A 21125-nucleotide genomic window follows, 5' to 3' on the forward strand; every position below is an offset into this window, starting at 1 on the left:
TCGATGCATCGATACAAAACGATTATTATTTACACCCCTACTATGCACAGAAGTTTTGTGGCTCGATTCAGCAAAGTTCAATACTTATGGATAACCAAAAAAAATTCTGAATTAAGTTATTTTAAACAATTAGTGGTTTGTTATGTACAAAAGCAAAGAACCGACATATTAAATTATTATCTTGAAATACTTTGTTAGTATAATGGCAAATCTTTACGTTTTAACCTGTCAGTGAGTTATGGATGTTTTAAAATGTTGGATGAGTGGACAATTGGTCCGAAAGAGGAGTCCAATCGCAGCTCAAGTAGGACATTACAAGGAAAGGAGACTTATGTCTTCTGAAAGCCACCTCTGTTTACACCTCAAAGGAGCTTTTCATTGGACTAACTATGCGGTTTGTTGGCTATATCAGCAGGTTAATAAATAATAAGTACTGTATTATATTAAAATTGGTATTTATTTATTTATTTATTTAAATTTCATTATCATGTTTAATCAGACCTCAAATTTTATATTTAGTTAAGAGTGAGATCATTAATTTTCGGAGGCGTGGATGACTTGACCCTGGAAGACAAATCTTTTTCTCCTGACTTCTATAAGAAAATCAAAGTCAGGATTTTCTCTGACTGACAGCCCTGCAGCCACAGGGCTGTCAGTGGCAGTCTGCAGCACTGGGGCCTCCAGGGCACCGTCCTGTCTCCATTTCTCTTCACCCTACACCTTCACCTTGTGGGCTGTGTGTCTGAGGGGAATGAGCTGGAGTACTGGTCAGTCATCATGGACTTTGTGGACTCTTGTGAGAAAAAACACCTTTGTTTAAACACCAGTTAGACCAAGGCGATGGTGATCGACTTCAGGAGACGACCCTGTGTGAACATTCAGGGGCAGGACATAGAAACTGTGGAGAGTTTCAAATACCTGGGTGTTCATGTCAATAAGAAAGCTGACTGGACACATAACACCATAATAATAATTGGAAATAACTATCCAACATTTTACTTAATTCAGGATTTTTTGGGTTATCCATAAGTACTGAACTTTGCTGAATCGAGCCACAAAACTACTGTAAATAGCAGTTTTAGCTGACGCTATTATAAGTGGCGTAGTAGCACAGGCACACTCAGTAGGGTTAAACAAGCGCACCCTTTCCGAGGCTGTCGTTCTATTGGCTGGAAAGGTTGCTAGACGACGATCCAGCTGCAATCCGTGAGAGAGCAGAAAAAATCTGCAAGCAGAGCCTACGGGTTTGCGAGCGTATTTGAGACTCGAGCAGAGCGCGGTTTGTGCGTGAAGAGAAGGAGGCAAGCGAGAGGAGAAAATATCTGTGCAAGAAGCATTAAATCTGAGAAAAGAAACAAAGATTTGAGAGAGAAGAGAAAATATTTGAGAGAGAGCGCATGTTTTGAGTGTGAGCATTATAAGTTTTGAGTGCAAGAAGATGAAATTCTTTTCTCAAATTGAAATTATGTGCTCTTGCATTATGGCAGGATAATTCTCCCATATAAAATAAACTACACGAGTGTAATGTCTGCATGTCTTCATCCCCACCACTTTTCACGGAAATTTAGACGATTGTGTATCTTGATTTTTTTTTTTTTACCCATCTCCACTGTATTGATCACCCTTGTTGTAATAAAACCGATATAAACGTTTTTTGCTTGTTTTTTTTCAGTCAATAAAAAAAAAAAAAAAAACTAACAATTAGCCTAAATAAAGGATACAGCGCTGGCATGGTTGATACCAACAAACACAGCCACACATCGCATCACACTGGACCACTCCCGCTTGAACTTGTGAGGTTCACCAAGCCTTCGGTCGATGCAGGGGTACAACACCCCAATCATGGCTGTGGAGGACAAAAGAAAAAAGAAAATGCAAAAAAAAGAGCAGTTTGGGTATTTTGATAAGCAGGCAAAACATTGTTTAACCACTGCCGCTTCAGTTATAAGTCAAATATGCACAAATGAAAACACACTGATTGAGCTATATTTATTGTACTTTTTTGTCCTGTGGCTGTAGCAATACAGGTCCTTTTTAAAAATAGCATATTGTGATCAAGTTCATTATTTTCCATAATGTAAAAGTTGAACATTCATATATTTTAGATTCATTGCACACTAACTGACATATTACAGGTCTTTTATTGTCTTAATACAGATGATTTTGGCGTACAGCTCATGAAAACCCCAAATTCCTATCTCACATTAGCATATTTCATCCGACCAATAAAAGAAAAGTTTTCTTAATAAAAAAAAAAAAAAAAAAAGTCAACCTTCAAATTATTATGTACTCCATTTTGCAGAAATTACTGCTTCAATGCGGTGTGGCATGGAGGCAATTAGCCTGTGGCTCTGCTGAAGTGTAATGGAGGCCGTGGATGCTTCGATAGTACTCTTTAGCTCATCCAGAGTGTTGGGTCTTGCGTTTCTCAACTTTCTCTTAACGATATCCCCCAATTGAGCACAGTGATACCATGGGGTCAGTAAACAATTTACCAGTGGTTTTGGCACTGTGATCTTCATCTCCATCTCCATAAAGCTTTTCAGCAGATGGAGGCATGAAATGCTCTAAAATCTCCTGATAGCGAGCTGCATTGACTCTGCCCTTGATAAAACACAGTGGACCAACATCAACAGCTGACATGGCACCCCAGACCATCACTGACTGTGGGTACTTGACACTGGACTTCTGGCATTTCCTTCTCCCCAGTCTTCCCTCAGACTCTGGTACCTTGATTTCCAAATGACATGCAACATTTGCTTTTATCCGAAAGAAGTACTTTGGAACACTGAGCAACAGGCCAGTGCCGCTTCTCTGTAGCCTAGGTCAGGTGCCTCTGCTGCCGTTTCTGGTCCAAAACTGGCTTGACCTGGGGAATGCGGCACCTGTAGCCCATTTCCTGCACACGCCTGTGCACGGTGACTCTGGATGTTTCTACTCCAGATTCAGTCCACTTCTCCCGCAGGTGCCCCAAGGTCTGGAATCAGCCCTTCTCCACAATCTTCCACAGGGTCCAGTCACCTCTTCTCTTTGTGCAGCATTTTCTGCCACACTATTTTCTTCTCGCAGACTTCCCACTGAGGGGCCTTGTTACAGCAGCACTCTGGGAACAACCTATTCCTTCAGAAATATCTTACCCTCTTGTTTGAGGGTGTCAATGTTGGCCTTCTGGACAGCAGTCAGGTCAGCAATCTTACCCATGATTGGGGTTTTGATTGACGAACCAGGCTGGGAGTTTTAAAGGACTCAGGAATCCTTTGCAGGTGTTTAGAGGTAATTTCTTGATTCAGATGATTAGGTGCATAGATCGTTTAGAGACCTTTTTCATGATATGCCAAAATCATCCGTATAAAGAAAATAAAAGACCGGAAATATTTCAGTTAGTGTGCAATAAAGCTAAAATATATGAATGTTCAAGTTTTATCATTACATTATGGAAAATAATGAACTTTATCACAATATGCTAATATTTTGAGAAGGACCTGTTGTTACTAAATCATAAGGATTCCGTTGTGCTTCCAACTCATAATTTTTACACACTTTCACACACCTGAAGCAAACCCACAGCTGGGTGGCACCCACCAGCCCGAGGAGAAGACACTACTGATGACATCTGGGGGGAACAGTGTTACATTTCTCTGCACCTGAAGTAAGTTTAGCACAAGAGCCAGGAAGACACCCACAAAAAACAGCATCCCCCCTCTGATCAAAAGGTTGGTGGTCCTATAAGGGAAAAAACAAAATCACAAAACAAAACGGTCAGACAAATTAGTGCTCATTTGAGTATTGTCACATTACAGAAGACTGCAGCATTAGGACACTATAGACTGAATGAGCAACCCTCAAAAGAAAGCTTAGCCTCTTAGAAATTGGAACATGATAAGCAAAGTAGGTAAAATTAAAGGTCTATATACAGAAGTTAAAAAAACATCCATCTCTGACTAAATTACTGAACATAAGAGCAAACCAGGGACAAGGTTTACCCTTTAGAGAAGATAGAAAAATACATAGTTTTTAATTAGTATATAAACAAATCCATCTCATTTTTTAACCAGGGCTGTTTCTATTGGCTGCTTTGTTAGATTAGCAACCTTTTTTCAAACAGAAGCACTTAGTGCTCCTTTATTTTCTTAAGCACCCTTCAAAGACCAAAACATTTCAAACCTTTCTTTTTTTAAATATTGATGATGAAAACCCCAAATACTGCAGCTGCAGTCCAAGCCAGATGACAGAGTGGAGGACAATGATGGAACAAATGTTAAGGAGGTTAGATGTCCACAAACTGTTTATCTCACTTAAGTTCAGCGTTGTAAATTGATAATTTATTCAATCTTGAAATAAATAGTTTATCAATATTGCAACTATAAACCCATGAATAACATTTACACAAGTATTGATAGGTGTCATTACGCTGCTTTAACAGCTCATGTGAAAGGTCTTTCAGTGAACTATGTTGGCTGTGCAAACAATGTTTCAGCAACACAATCTTGCGGTCAGGTCCATTGAAAAAGACATTGTTCAACAGCTGAGCCATTAAAATGTAATTGACAATTTTTTCAGTCTGAAAACCAGAAGGTACTAGGGCTGATCAATTTTGCCAAAAATCTAAATTTCGAATATTTTCAATCAATATTGCGATTTTAAGCAATAATGCTTTGCACAATGTTAAGTCAATGTTTTACTCCAGGGTTTTAGTTTGGTTTTTTTTACCTTAAAACCTGATTGTCCAGAGTCCAGTGTTGTAGGACTTTACTGTTAAAATTGCACAAACAAATTCTTATTTCTACTACAATGCATTAATATTAATCAAGGTGCTAGCTGCAACTCCGACTTCCTTTCTGTGCGGCAGCATACCGATTTTAATCGTATTACTGCCGCCTAAAGGGCTGGAGGGAGAAATTTTATGTCTTACTGTTGTTAAATGTATTGTGATTAAAAACTGAGTGCCTCTGCGATTTGAAAAATATTTTTTTTAAATTGCGATTATATTGCAAATAGGGGTGGGTATTGGCAAAGAGGTCATGATTCGATTCGAATCATGATTCACATGCCACGATGCATTTCTATCACGATGCATCATGATACTTGAAATATTGTGATGCATTGCGATATTTTCACTGAACACTGTAAGAAAAAGATACAGCCTTTACCAGTGGCTGACTGGCTGGGTATGATCTGGATAGTGTCTTCAATTGATACATAACTGAAAGAAACTGAATTCATACATAGCTGTATTTATTAAAACGACTTTTGGAGGTGTTGCCATGAAAAATACTGGACAGAAATGTTACTATTACTGGCATGGACACACTGACAAAATGATCTTAGGATTCATCAAACTTAAAATAACTAAATAAGGATAATCAGTGCCGTTTACATGGCCTCAGTGGTCCTTTAAACCAATTAAATGAAAACATTCAGATGTATATTTCCCCTTTTGCAAATGATGTGCGTCATATCAATTTCATTTTTACCTTCGTTGTTTTTAAAGCCAAAATGCATCCAAGCATCTGACTTGAAATGTGATGGAACCGCAGGGCAAATTTTCATAGTGTCCTCCATGTTTTATTTCATATGACTCCACGGCCGGAAATGCTTGTGACACAAGGCAGCTGGTGTCAACACATCCGCAGCGACATGATTTGGCTGATGTGCGCCGACCATTAATGTATTTTATTTGTTCTTTTTTTTTATTTTTTAATAATCGATTCTTGCCTTCAAGAATCGATGCAGGAGATCACAAAAATTAGAATCGCGATGCATCGTCATGACAATTATTTTGCACACCCTTAATTGCAAATGCAATTAATTGCCCAACCCTAGAAGGTACCCGTTAATGCTTCTCCCATCTGGCAAGTAATTGAGTAAACTAGGTAGTTTAGGGAACCTGTGATTCCAGAGGGAGAGACGATGATTGTTAAATATTTTTTTCAAGTATATTGTTGAACATAAAAAAGTGATTATCCTTAATGTAGTGCTTAGGATTAAATAAATTCAACTTGTTTCCAAAAAAACATGTTTGTGTCCATCTACCAAAAGCACCATTTTTAATGGTCTGTTAGCCCAGATAGGAATGAGAACATAGCATACACAACATAGCACAAAGACAGTTGTGTTCACATAAGTGTCTTGAAATAGCCTATTTTGTAAATGCATTCAAAAAGGCATTAACACCAGACTGCTTTTAACTAAAGTTAACTCCAAAGGGTGCATTTTGCATGTAAAAGCTATCTTGCACGTCTCTTAAACTAAAATGCTTTTGTGCGTGTTGCACATGCAGTAAAGCATCTTGCCTGGGGTTAAGCCCCTCTAATTGCTGGGTCCTAAAGATACACCTGGCGCTGCCACCAGCCTTAATAATGTTTCAGAATAGCTTAAAATTTAAAGAAATCCTTTGGGACCTTTAGTCTCTTTTCAGAACTAGTAATGAAATGTTTTGCTAGCTTATAATGAATTGTGAAAAATAGTCTCTCAGGCTTACTTGTCTTTGTTTGCTTGAATTTTATGAAGGTCAGAAAAACAGGTGACGAAGGAATGTGATATTGTTTTGAAAATAAGAAACGTTCAACACTGGTTTGTATCATCCATCCATCCATTTTCTGTCACACTTATCCCTGCTGGGGTCTCGAGGGGTGCTGGTGCCCATCTTCAGCTGTATATGGGCGAGTGGCACGGTACAACGTGGACAGGTCGCCAGTCCATCGCAGGGGGGTTTGTATCATATTCCAGCAAATTCACCATGACTGTTTTTTTCCAGAAGGGATATGCATGTGCAGATGTTTTCTTGAGTTTTAAAGTAAAAGTCCAATCATATTCAGAATTCAAACTTCTGAATGTAATTTACCAGAGACATCCACGTTTTTCAAAGAACACTACTGCCACCTACCGGTTTGTGATGTCACAGTGCGGTATCGGCAGTTAAGCAAGTCCCAGTGCTGTATCTGGTATTTTTCACAACGCGCTATTATCCAAGTCATCTTGAAAACATTCTTCTTCCAAATGCTGGCTACAAATTACGTGTTTTTCCCTGGACAGAAGTTCAATGGCAAATCCTCCCTCTTCAAGTTAGTAATCTAACAATGAACCGGTGGAGGATCATGAATCGGCGATGTATTACAGCGTGCAACTGCCATGCACATGGGCATTGTCAGTTTAACTTTAGATCTCGCGAATATCAATGGTGAAGTCCCCTGGAAATCTTAAAAAATTCTTGTTGAGATGTTTCTAGTACATCCTATTGGTTTTGCTTGTAAAGCAGGGAGAATACTATATTTGGGCAAAAATGGCCAGTCCCGCCAGTGATCGCAGCGAAGATTATTGTTTTTTTTTTTGTTTTTTTTTTACTGATTAACGCTAAATTCATTAATTCACCATGAACGTATTTGTTTTAGGTATACAGTAGATAATGAACTATTGGTTATTCCTTCCTGACCGGACTTTTACCTTAAAACCAGATGACTAGATCACATCTCTAAAGTATCATTAGACTAAAGTCTCATTAAGCCGAAGTACTGGCTATGCTTGAGAGGGTGGCTCTTGCTTTTAGGAAATACTAGGATGACACAAATATTAACACTTAAACCTAATATGAGATTTTCTATGCCAATTTCAGTCAAGAAAAAAAAACAAATTTTATAACAGCTATTTTTAAAAACACCTCTGTATTAATACTAGGGCTGGGCGATAAAACAATAACAATATGTATTGTGAAATAACTTTTTCTCGATTGAAGTATGAGACTACAGTGATAGAAACATTTCTTTCATTTTAGGATAGTAGCCAATCCTAATGAAGTAGTGCCATGACGAACCAATAGGAACAGAGCCAGGTCAGGTAAGCTTGACTTGTTTACCTATGGCACAAGAGTATCGTTTGTGTAAACATATGTGGTATGTTTGGGCTGCAGCAGCCAACTCAACAAAAAAAAACAAAAACAAAAAAGAGCATTCCTTCTGGAGAGAAACCAATAGAGAAGAACTTGGGTAACATTATGGAAGAAGAGGAGATTGTTGGAATGAAGGGCTTAAGAAGTTCGACAGTGTGGAGGTTTTTCGCGTATTTAAAATTAGACGTAAAACCGAGTTGTGCAGAGGGCATATTCCGACAAAAGTCTGGAAATACCACCAACATTTTTTACCACCTGAAGCAGTTCCACACTTTAAAGCACGCATAATGTCAGACTTAATCCAGGGTTCATTCTACACCAGAGACAACCAGGGGAAAGCCTGGCCAGCAGCAAAAGTCCATAGGGTCAGACGTCTCTGGTTTTATGCTGTATAACAAAAAAATAAATGAAGAGACACTGCGACATAACCTCTGCCATAGCATTCTGTCTCACTAGAGACATGTTACCAGTTAAAACAGTCGAAAAAATTAGGGATTCAAGCGGCTAATCAACTCCCTGGGCGTAAACATTTCTCTCAGACAGCACTTCCAAAGCTTTATTCAGAGTACAGAGAGATTGTTGAGAATGAGCTGAAAGTGTTTCATACTTTTTCCTTTTTTATTTATGTTGTCTTTGAAGTTGTTTGAATGTGAACCAAGAACTTAAACAAGAAGGTTTTTATTTTTCACCCTGTTGAATTTGTAACACTTTTATTTACTAAATAAAAGAAACTATATGACAGAGTGAGAATCTTTTTTTTACTGGCATTTTTATTTGATAGTGAAGGAATTACTTATATGCCCATTTAGCTTGTTTCCCTGTTATACTTGGAAGTGATTAGATTTACATTTTCCCTTGTTTATTGCCCCATAATAAGAAATGGTAGCATTTTATATTATGTTGTCTTTGAAAACTGCTCTAATGTGCACTGATTTTCTGACTCAAATCACTGCTCTTTTTTTGCTTTGTTCCATTTCTTATTATTAAAAAAAACAATCTATACCAGGACAGAGTCTGAGAATTTTCTTTTTGTTTCTGGTTTATTTATTGAGTTGATTGACTTTGTTTTTTGTATATATGTCCTTTAGTACATCTGTTATATTTAAAAGATTTTTTTTTTTTTTTTTTTTTTTTTTTTTTTTATCAACAATTTGCTTTGGTTTCACATCTCACTAATGAGGTACGGAACATTTAAACTTGACAAATTGTGATTGGTTTTATATCATGATATATATCCATATCGCTTAATTGAAAAACAGTATTGTGATATGTAAAAATACAATATCATCCAGCCCTAATAAATCTTGTGAATAATAATTTCTCTTTGTTTGTTTGAAAAAAATATTTGTATTACTTTATAGAAAAAAAAGGTCAGGATCAAAATTCAATCACAGCTGCAGTCATACTTCATGATTTCTTTAAAAAAAAGTATCTGACACCACTGAATGTTTTGGCATGCCATTTCTAATAACCTTTTCAGAGGCACTGTACTGCAGTCACTGTGAGCCTCCATTGTTATTATCAAAGCTTAATCCAGATGTTTTGAACTTTTCTTTTCTTCTTATAGTAGTAGGAAGCTGAGGAAGACATAAGGAAACCTAAAGCTGGGCATACAGTGTACGATTATTTTAATCGTTGCACACAGCTACAGATCAACTGTATGACAAAACCACAGAGTTTTGTTGTACAGTCTGAGTTCAGAGCTCACGATGTATGGTCTCACACTGTGTGGCCCGACGCTCTGATGCGATCTACCTGCTAAAACTGTCTAAAAGCGACGTCAGACTCAGCTCAGCAGTGAGATGGCGCTACTTGGACTTGTCTATCCGCAAACCAAACAGGTAGAAGAGGAATATGAAGCTTACTAGAGAGAAACGCGCTGCGTTAAGGATTTTTGTGCAATTTTTTCCGCTGAAAGCCCTAAAAAGAAAAGGCGACGACATATTTGGACAAAGACACAAAGACAACAAAGCAAATGTGGCTCCTACAGTCTATTTTGCAGAAAGACCTAAATTTCACAGGCACCCCGGCCATGCTTCTGTGTTTTCTTCTGAGAGGAAGAAGAAGAATCCTTGTTTGTGCATGCCCACTGAGCGATTTGCCCATGACCACCTTATGACGGCCTGTTAAATTTCAAACAGGTTTGATTTTCTCCCAACCTTACAAATCCGGATCGGAAGATGGTCTTGGGAGGCTGATAGGCCCTGGTTACCCCCTGTACACTACATGATGCACAATCAGGCTGAAAGTAGGCCCGATCGAAAAAATCTTGCACAACAGGAGAATCAGCACGAAAAGGGCAAAAAAAATTAAAAAAAATAAAAAATCGTACAGTGTATGGCCGGCTTAAATGTGAGGACAGTGGAATGTTTTGACTTTTCATTACAGTTGGGACAAACTTCAGGCGATTTTTAAATTTTTTTTCACAGCCCTGTAACTCGAGGTTCATATCCAAGAACTAAATTAACATTACACAAATGGCTAATCAAACATCAGGGTAATGCGAGACAGAGGAAAAGCTAACCTGTGGGTGATATAAGACACATATGGTCCCTGCAAACGATGCTGTGCCTCTGCAGATCCTGTCCCCTGCTGCTGGTCACCGGTTAATCCACTGCTGCTCATAATCCTCACTGTTTTGTTCATTCAGAACAGCAAGTATCGTTCTCCACCATGACCAGAAGTCTCATCTGGCATACCGAAGCTAGACAGAGAAAAAACAATAAATAAGAGCCACTCATACAAATGATTTAACAGCAATTCTACTGCATTTTATTTAATAGTTCTACATTTAAAAGTTATTAGGATTAACAATAAATCGACCTAATCGATAGAAAAATAGATAAGCAGAATGAGAGTGCACAAATTAGCACCAGTTCCAGTACACCAAGTAGCTAACTTCCCCAGACATTTGGTCACTTTCACCTTAAATTAATACCTTTATCTACAGAATCTTTCAAAAACATTCCTGGATCCAGATTGTGATCCGGATAATCATCAAAATGTAATCATTTGTTGGCAGTCACAATACGCACCTTCTCTGAAAATAGCTGAAAAATTCCTCAATAACAGACAAACACTAATGAAAACATTACCTCCTTAGTGGAGGTAAAAAGGCAAAGTTCCATACTTCATCACCACCATTTTTTAATATTCAATTTATTTCTTCAATGAATTTTCTCAAAGGAATAAACTGCTTTGTTAGCAGTGGCATATTAACATGTCATTTCTGAAGAAAAAAAATATATGTTTGGTTGAAGACAATGAAGAATGTATAAATCATAGCTCTTTTATAATAAATCGAATTTGATTTTTGCAGAAACAATTGGCATCTGCCAGGCTTCAGCGAATCTCTGCAGCTTCAAATTTATATTAAAAGAAAATTGAGACCAATAACAAACATGTTTAACTGACATTTTTACAAACGGTTACATTTTGAGGAAACAAAGTTAAGGCTGCAGAGTGAAACAGTTGGTCTCAGTGCTGCTTTGCTTTGTAGCTCTGTGGGGTCTTTAAACCCTGGGGCAGTAGTCTCAAAGTCAATATTCAACAGCAAGTGTCCAAAAACTCCTAGAGATACCTCTTCCCCTACGTATACACTCGAGTTATTGTACAACCGCCTCACTAATGTGCAGCTTGGGTGGAGTTAGCCCAAAAATAGTGCACTGCATCCCAATTTAAAAAGATTGTAAGGTTTTTAATTAAAATTAAAAACCTTGTGGAAAGCCTTTCCAGCAGAGTTCAAGGTGTTATGGCTGCAAAGGGTGTACTGTAGCAATGTCTTACTAAACCCCTATGGATTAGGAATGGGATGTCACATAAGCTCATGTGTGTCAAAGCATATAAACAAATACTTTTGGAAATATCGTTTATTTAAAAGGTGCGGGACAATAGCAGTCGAGGGCTAGGGCTTTCAGGACTTTGATCTAAAATTCAGAACTAAACCCAATTTCTACTTTTCATCAAGACTTGAAGAGTAATGTTGAAAATCTCCATTTGGTTGGCCTGAACTTTTGTTTTTGTGTGTGTCAAGACGTGGACTCACATGGAGCCTAGACGGAAATTGATCAGAAGAAACTAATTGCTCTCTTACATCTACCTGTAACACAGCTAGTGATGTTATGAGATGAGCAGTCAAGATGATGGAGTTTGGGGGAGAGTTGCTGTCAGCTGGATAAAGTTTGGATAGATTCTAAGAATAGATTGGTTGTTTTTCCAACCAATCTAGTTGATTAAAACTTTTTTGGTGAGAATAAACAAAGTAATGATCAAAATCTGAGCAGAATCTCTCTCCAGAGGCTGATGGTTCAAGACCTGCCCTTGATTTTTGAACGTTGCGATTATACTTAATTATTTTGGCTAATGAGACTAATTTGTATTGGTTTGCCCTAGTAAAAATATAGATTGGGTAAAAACGCAGCTACACCAGTAGGTGTAACATGTTCACATGGAGCCTCATGAACTGTGGGGATCGTTGAAGCAATTTGGGCAAACGGTTCAATCAGCTTTGAACCACACCTCCACAAAAGCCAATCGGCTTCCAAAGCTCATCTTAAAAGGCCTCCGATCCACAACTTGTCTGCTACCTAGTGCGCAGGCAGTGGTTGCGCTGTCTGACTTTGTTCAGCTTACCCCTGTTTCAACCCACCTACAGCCCCTCCTCCACCATCGTAGCTAAAGCTTCATCAGAGTGTCATTCCTCCCGGACTCTTACTGCATCCCACGTCTCATTTCAACCGGTCCAGCAGAAGACCGCCATGTTGAGCCTGGTTCTGCCAGAGGTTTCTTCCCAACAGGGAGTTTTTCCTCTCCACTGTCTCTCCATGCTTGCTCATCATGAACAGGTTCTCTCAACCTGTGTTATCCAACTGGACTCTCATCTTCCAGGTCCCTGTGTGAAGCTCTAGTATCAGCTCTTGCAGTCCACTGGATCTCCCCATTAAGCTCAGCATACCATCTCGCTAACCAGCAGTCTACAGACTGACCAACTTCATCTATCTCCACTCAATCACTGGTTTCAGACCTGGGGGGAAACCGCTCTATTCTTTGCTCCTGTTCATTGATATCTATCAAAATGAACCGCTATATTGAGGTCTGAGCGCGAAAGACAAAGTAATTATATCAATAAATTTCTTCTAATTCTCTTTTCTCTTCGTGTGAGTTTTTCAGATTGAAATAACAGTAACTTTTTTCCACAGAGTTTCTAACACTGCTGGCTAAAATGCTGAGTGAGCAGAGGCCCCAACTTCAGCTTACATATCAGCCAGCGGTGAATTAGATAAAAAGCCCTGAAAACTGTGACAGGGTAGTACGTTGTGAAACTTTTACTCCAAATTTGTAAGGGAAAAAAAAAACTTAACCAACAACATTTACAAAAAAAAAAAAAACTACAGTGATTTTACAAGGAAAGAAACACTTTCCATCTTTATTTCAGGTACTAAAGAAGCGGTTGTTATCGGTCGTGAGTAAACTCATAAATCCTACCATACTGGTTCTGGTACTTTTTTGGTATGTATGCGTGTGCGCGCGCGTGCATGTCAGCTAGCTGATTCTCAGTCACCAGTCTCAGAAGCTCGTTATGTTCTTTACCATCTCCAAACAACTTAAAAAATGTTGGGTCTCTAAACTAGACAAAGCTAATCACAATGGACGGTTACAACACAGTGGCTACAGATAGCTACTGGACGAGGGTTTGTATAACATCACCCAAACCAGGTCAAGTCAAAGTCCATCCTTACCTTCTTCTGCCGCGGAAGTTCCCGCTGCACATGGCAAAGGGTCTTTACAAAGACTCACTTCAATACTAAGAAACAGACAAGTTTTTAAAGATTTCTTTTTCGCTTCTCAGTGAAGCTACTTCCGGCTGATTAGCATGAACAACAACGACGTAACGACGTTATTCTGGACAGACCAGTGACGTAAATTTAAGTTGACGCTGCTTAAAAAAAAAAAATAATAAAAAATCTAAACGTTAAAAGAAAAATTAGAAGTATTGATATATATTAAAAGAAAATGGCTTTAAAAAGATAGATGCTGTTAATCAATAGCCCTAAAATTGAAATTCAAACGTTTACAGTTAATTAGGTTTTGTAAAAAAAACTAAATAATGTTGCATCATTACAATATTATACATTATCTCCTAAAACTAGCAGAAAGACTAAAAGGATTAAACTACACGTTGATGCTGAAGACAGAATACAATTTTGCACAAAATGAAAATAATGCAAAAGTAGTGATACTTGCCTTAACTTTTTTAACCAGTTTGTATATTTTAATATACAAACTGGTTTAAAAAGTTAAAATATAGACAAGATGTCATAAAGAAATAATAATAATGGATTCATTGAGCATGCATGATATATTCGCTATACTATTATCAAAAGTATTATAAGTTTGAATTGAAAATACAAGTGGCTGAAAATGCCTTTCAACAACAAGGTCATTTTGGCTCAGTTGGGTTCCGCCTAGTTTAGATGGGGAGCTCTATTGTCTGAAGGTGTTTGGAGAAAAGCTTTTCTTTTTATCTTCATCAAAAAGAGTTTTGTTAAATGAGCTTCAGGAATCTGATTAGAATGTTTTCTGTGCTGCACTTTGGGGATATTGGGTAGAGTTCACCTATCTATGGTAGCACAATCTATCCTCAGCTACACGTTCCCAGCCCCATATATGAGTGGATCACTGACTTCATCACAAACAGAAAGCAACAAGTGCGGATCGGCAGCTTAGTTGACCCCATTACTAGCGACACCGGTGTTCCACAAGGTTCTGTCCTCTCCCCCGTTCTCCCTGTACACCAATGACTGCCTTTCCAGCCCCTCATCCATCAAACTGGTCAAGTTTGCAGATGACACCACAGTCCTGGGCCTCATCAAGAACAACGATGTGATGGTATACAAGGACACTGTGTCACAGCTGACAGAGTGGTGTAGACGTAACAACCTGGAGCTCAACGTCAACAAGATGATGGAGATGGTCATAGACTTTCGCAGGCTTCCTCCACCACCCAGTTCTCATCAACAGCTCTGCAGTTCAGGTGGTGAACTCTGTAAAGTTCCTGGGGACTACCATCACCAGCAAACTCAAGCATGAGAGAAACACTCGGCCACGGTCATAAAGCGAGCACATCCGAGGATGTTCTTCCTCAGATTGTTCTACAAAATGAACCTCTATTGCATGGTTCACTTCCACTTTTACAGCGCCACCATTGAGAGAATCCTAACCTCCTCCATCACTGTGTGGCTCCCTGCATCCTCTGCCCACACCAAGAGCAGACTGGAGCGCATCGTGCATGCAGTTCCACCTCACAGGCCTCCAACAGGAGCCTGTGTGTATGTATTCTGCACAATAGAAGATCCCGGCAGAGGACTAGCAGGATAGTGGACGACTCATCTCACCCAGCTCACTCACAATTCACACTCCTCCCATCAAAATGAAGGTTCAGATTCATCAGGACCAGAACCACCAGGCAAATGAACAATTTTTCCACCAGGCCACCACAATCTTAAATAAGGACATTGCCACCCTCCAGACACGCCCACAGTCACTTGTTATTCAAACGGTCCTGTTGCTCTGGGATACCATGTCAAACCATACCATGGCAATTCCTCTGTCACACACTTGTCAGGAGGCCAAGCAGTCTTGGAGATGGGACCGAAACTGGTTGAAAGAAGTACATGCTCTGAAGAGTTTTCAGCTGACAAAACTTTAATTTTTTTCCTGGTGCAGGACATCAACCAAACTACACCAACCAAGAACAATGGCAGACATGTTTCTTACATAGAGGAGGAACTAAATTGGAAGAAACCATTTTTAAAAGGATGTTATCAATTATCCAAAGGTACAGTCCTGTACACATCTGCTTGGAGAGTGAACCAGCAGAGGTGAGTATTTCACAATATTTTAACTCTTTAACTCATGAATGTTCCTTTTATGAAGATTTAAACAAAAACAAAATATTGTAAAGTGAAATCAATTTACCTTTTTACAAAAATTAAAACAAGATGTTGCCTACCAAAGAACCACAACCCAAACAAATCCACTTCACCCAAAACAACAAAAATAAACCAATGTAGAAAACCAAATGCTGTGTTTAGCTGCTACTTTGGCCAATATATAGGTAACAATGGGTTATTGTTCAACCTCGCACCGAGTGACAGTGGAGAATAAGAAAATCCTGTATAACAGGAAGATACCTCCTGCAGAACCAGTCCTGGTTAGTCTCTACTGAAGGCCTGCTGAAACTGGAGTCTAACTGGGGTCTCGAAAAGATAGAAGCAGACAAACAAAAAAAGAACACAATAACACTGATCCATAAATACTTCCTGTGTTAGAAAAGGTTGTGATAAACTAGCTCCATAGAAAAATCTGTTCAGGGTCCCTGAAAGATTTTGGGCTGTCCTTCTAGCATCAGTCCCATAGGACAATCAATTAACCCCGGGAATTAGGAGGATCAAATTAGGCTTGTAGGTTGTGGGGCTTCAGGTTTTTCAATTAGCAGTCAGTGGTCAATGGCCACTTTCAGGTTCCCTGACATTGTCAGGGAATAGTGGGTGATACAATACATCATCCTTCCCTTGCTTTTCTCTAGGGATCTTTTCATTATCAGGCCATTGTCAGCCCTGTCAGTGTAAATGTAAAAGATTGAGTGTGGATTAGATGTAGATGATGATGGAGGGGTGGAGTCAAGCCTAGGTTGTAAATGTCATCCTCACTGGACGATTGCACTTCTTGACTACAGAATAATAGGCGTCATGACCTCTCAGAGGTCTGTACTGACACCAAACCCCTCCCACTATCTTCCATCTGCCAATGCCTAGACAGCCCTGTTGGTGAAGAGACCTTTACTACTTAGGGCAGGGGCACAAAATGAACAGAATAAAATGGCTGCGGATCATTTGTTCCTCCAGATTTTCAGACCGTTTAGAATTTTGAAGCACTAATGAACCATAGCCTAGCAGAAGGTGGAAATATTTGAAGCCTATGAGAGACTACAGGAGGAATTACAGTAAAACAAAATATTTTTCTATATATTTATTTAGGAAATAACTCCAAATTGTAGAAATGTTTGTTGTCAACATAGTTCTTGTTAATGGTACAATGCAAAAAGCTGTACTTATCCTGTACACTCTGTGTGACATTCTGTCTCTGTCTGCACCTGTGCATGACGTGCATCCTCTTCATTGCAGCCTTGTCTCTTCAGTAGCTTGGGGAATAGTCAAGTCATACAGACAAGCTGCCTGAAGACTGAACAGAGATATAAACCTCAGAGCACAGGTAGCTCCCTTGTGCCAGCATACTGATTTACCTCAACAAAAGAACATGCAGGAGGTACAATGTGGCATCACAGGTGTCAAATTAATGGGCCTATATTACAATGGAAAGTTTAAAAAAAAATCACTCATGAGAGCTCACACGTGGGCTTGATGACATTTTGAAATGACAAACATAGACTAACACTCAAGTTCAGCGGGGAAAAATAAGGAATGTGAATTATATGTTTGCTTCACTGTGGGGAAGGGTTAGAAGCTCTCATCAGCAGCCAGTCTAAAACAAAGTCAATATTACTGCACAACTGTTTGGGACTAGGAGGGGAGAATGCAAATGGACCATTGCTGCCAGCAAAAAACCTATGGCAGCATGTGTGTGGCATGCAAAATGATCATGACAAAGGAGGGTACATCCCTTGTGAGTAAGCCTGCAGAACAATGATTACAGACTAGTGAATGTGTCTACTTCCACACAAGAGGCTGCAATTCTAATGCAAATCAAAGCGGCTGCAACATTACATAAAAACATTCCTCCAAGACAGGACAAAATAAGATAAAGTGTACCTGCTAATTTGTAATTACAGTGATTCATCAAGCATGGAAAACCTGGCCCTAGAGCACCATCTGCTGGGCTCAGAGTAATGCAGTGGAACTGTTCACATTTTAAGACATGTATGCTTTTACTGATTTATTTCTATTTATGTTACACTATTGTGTTTCACTTTCTTATAAATGAATGATAGAAAGGGAAAATTATGTACATTTTTAAATACTATATAAAGCAATATATCCAGAGGCAGATATAGTCTCTGTGGGATGTTTTTCTGCCTTTTATTATTAGCCTTATTAAAAACTAAATAACTGAGACCTGCACTTTGCTTAGTTAGCAACATAGTGCAATGACTGAATTACCTTTTTCAGCATACCATCATGTTTCACAAAGCCATTAATTTGATTCAGCTGTGTTGGAGCATCGAAAAACCTGCAGGACAGTACATCTTGAGGACCAGGGTTGGAGACCACTGCGTCTAGATTGATCTTAAGGTGTGTCTTCCTCTTAGGGTAGCCAGAGTCCAACTCTCACATGATGACAGCTGGAAATAAAGAGAAAGTTAGGTCTAGAAAATGTAAAGATCGATTGGCTCCCTGTTTTCATCCATACCTCCAAATTCTATTCCTCCCCCACACATCCCTTCTCTTTTATTTTCATTCCAAGGAAAGATACAAGAAGGAGAGCCAAGGCCCGGTTCTGCTCAGCTGCACACACAGTACAGGTTAATAGAAGGGAGGAGAGGGAGCTCAGGTCCATGCTGATTGGTGAACCACTGATATACAGCTTCTCCACAGTTGAATCTGTCACTGTTAATCAAGAGCCATCTCTTAACAGCCAGCAAGGACTATCAGAGAGGTGAGCCCATGGCTTTTCAGAATGAAACAGATGACAAATCATTTGTACATAATTAGTGCTCAGCAAGGTTACAACTGACACGTATTTTCATCTTAATTAAGAGGGAAATTTGTTCCATTAATTTAATTTGGTGTGCTTCAGTAGCTTTGCACCTAACCAAGTTAATCTTCCACCTGTCAGGGTAGAAATGGACATGGACCTTAGATTACACAATGAAATGGGCTTTTTTTTATTCTTTCCACACACACACACAAACACACACACAGCCCATAACTTGTCTCTCTATCTTTGCTGGGTCTTTCCATTAACTTCCATCTATTTCTACAGCTTAACCATGACCTTTGAATGAATGAGTGATTGAATGAATAGGATTTTTTTTCCAGACAATTTTGATAAACAACAATAGGTTTACCCTAGACCTAAAAATGATGGGTTCATGAACCCTGACCCTAAAATCCTAAACTCAATTCACACCTTAGTCCTAAACATGACCCCTGACAGCAGTGCCCCATGTGGGGTCCAGGCATTGTGCACTACAAGGAAGTCCTCACAATGCTATATTTCTAGAAAATGAACCCCAAAATGTGTGAAATACAGTAACACACACACTCACACACATGTTGTGTCACACTATCCTTGTGGGGACTTACCCTTGACTTCCATTAATTTCTCTCTCATTTCAATGGCCCAACCCAGATTCTTGCCCTAAACATAACAATTACCAAACCCTAAATGTAACCTAAACTGGATTCTTACTGTACCTTAGTTTTGAACCTAACCCCCGCTCCAAGAGAAGACCAGTTGTTGGTCCCCAAAAGTAACTATTACTGGGAAATTCTCCCCACCAGGTAACAAAAACATGGTCACACACACATCACAGCTAGGACATTAGAATAGAAAAGAATAGAATAGAAAATCCCTTTATGGGGAAATTCTGTTGTTACAGCAGCAACAAGATTATAGAAAAAAAAATTGTCACACAAATGTGGACCTTAGAAAAGTGTATATGAATAAAATAATAGTTAAGAGTTAATAAATTAAGTGTTTTAACAATATAAAAACTGCACCTGGAGAATAAATAACAAATATACAGCTTTGGACATTTTTACAGTAATGGGTATTTGAAAATAGCAGCAAAATGACAGATACATGTTATTTAATTGACAAAGATAGAAACTTTGCAAAATCAGCATGAATGTAAAACTTATTGAGGTTGTTGGGAACAGTGATGGTTATAGAGTCTAAACTGCATCCTTAAATCTTTTGTGGCATGTGCAGAAAGGATGCCAGCAGTAATGTACTCAGTGGACAGCATTTTTAGTGCTGAGAGTTGTCACAGAACAGTAGACAAGGAGTCAGTACTAGATAGCTGCTTTCTACAACAGACAGTTTGTTAAAAGAATAAGCAATACGGAGAAATTCTTGTTTTGTCATATTGCCTTGCATAAAACAATTTGAAACCAAACTCAAATGTAGCTTCCATCTTCTTGAATGTCAATGGTTTGATCTTGTTGGAGTCAGGGGAGATCCAAAGACTTGTGCCCTCTAATCCGGCAAAGCTGTATAGAGCTGTAGTAATTGAGTGAAGTGGAGAATGACTTCTTCTGTAACTAGGAGATTTTTAATGGAATTCTCCATTGGCTCCTGGGCATTCGGGTAGACAATCATCACATGAACTGAAGCATAGTCTATTATTGCATCCTGCACACCTTAACAGAGTGTCTATCAGGTGCCAATGTATGCACTCTCACCCATGTGTGAAGCTGTATTTCAAGTGTAATGGCTTTTCTTTTCAACACTCCTGTATGGTCTGAAAAGTAGCTGTGAGATAAAACCATGTAATAGAAAGGGAAAAAAAGTCTAACACTAAATCCTAAAATGTCGCTACAAGATGCTTCAGCAGTGAGCCATCTCTCCATTCACAGCACCAGCAACATTCAAACTTAGATCCAAATTATTCATACCCCTGTCAGATTCAGGTTTTGAGTTTATTCTTACTGATGGTAATGTGATTTTGGTTTGGCCCAACTATAGTCTTGACCTGAAACTGTCAAGAAAAACTGCGAAGAGGCTAAAATCCGAGAGATGCCTATAAATTACCAGAATAAATAATCAAAATATCATTGGTGATGTGCAAAAAAGCTAGTGAGTATTTATAGGGAAGGTATAAATAAAGTAATGCCTACAGAGAACTGTTTTTTTAGTATATATATAGATATATATATCTATATATATATCTATATATATATAGATATATATATAGATATATATATGTATATATATAAAAGTAAATATAGATAGCTCAATATTCGTTTTTACTTTATGTACCCTTTAAAGGGTGCCTGCCTCCCTTGGTAAACCAATTTTTTGGTTTCATGAAAATTAAATGTGCAAGGGGTATGGATAATTCTTGACTTGGGGACAGCATGTAGGTTATTGCTTGAGTTCAACACACTGATATTAGAAAAGCTTTGCAAAGGAGGACAATGTCTCTGGGCAAAAGCATAACTTTGCTGTAGGTTTCATGTTCCACCTGCTACAAAGCTTTATTTATAGTGCAACATTT

At 38.7% G+C, this 21125-nt stretch overlaps 1 protein-coding gene across 1 annotated transcript in view; it reads right to left on the reverse strand.

Annotated features, from left to right (window-relative positions):
• The window catches only part of insig2 (insulin induced gene 2), a 20347-nt gene extending 6580 nt beyond the window's left edge, over positions 1-13767 (reverse strand). The window contains exons 1-4 of the mRNA XM_015398436.1: positions 13624-13767; positions 10410-10589; positions 3551-3723; positions 1722-1846 (exon numbers count right to left, since the gene is read on the reverse strand). Of these exons, the coding sequence (XP_015253922.1) occupies positions 1722-1846; positions 3551-3723; positions 10410-10531 (420 nt within the window). The 5' untranslated portion in view covers positions 10532-10589; positions 13624-13767. The remainder of the gene's footprint in view (positions 1-1721; positions 1847-3550; positions 3724-10409; positions 10590-13623) is intronic.
• Between the last annotated feature and the right edge of the window lie 7358 nt (positions 13768-21125).

The sequence above is a fragment of the Cyprinodon variegatus genome, unplaced genomic scaffold, assembly GCF_000732505.1.
Source record: "Cyprinodon variegatus isolate N-32 unplaced genomic scaffold, C_variegatus-1.0 Scaffold935, whole genome shotgun sequence".
Taxonomy (NCBI): Eukaryota; Metazoa; Chordata; class Actinopteri; order Cyprinodontiformes; family Cyprinodontidae; genus Cyprinodon; species Cyprinodon variegatus.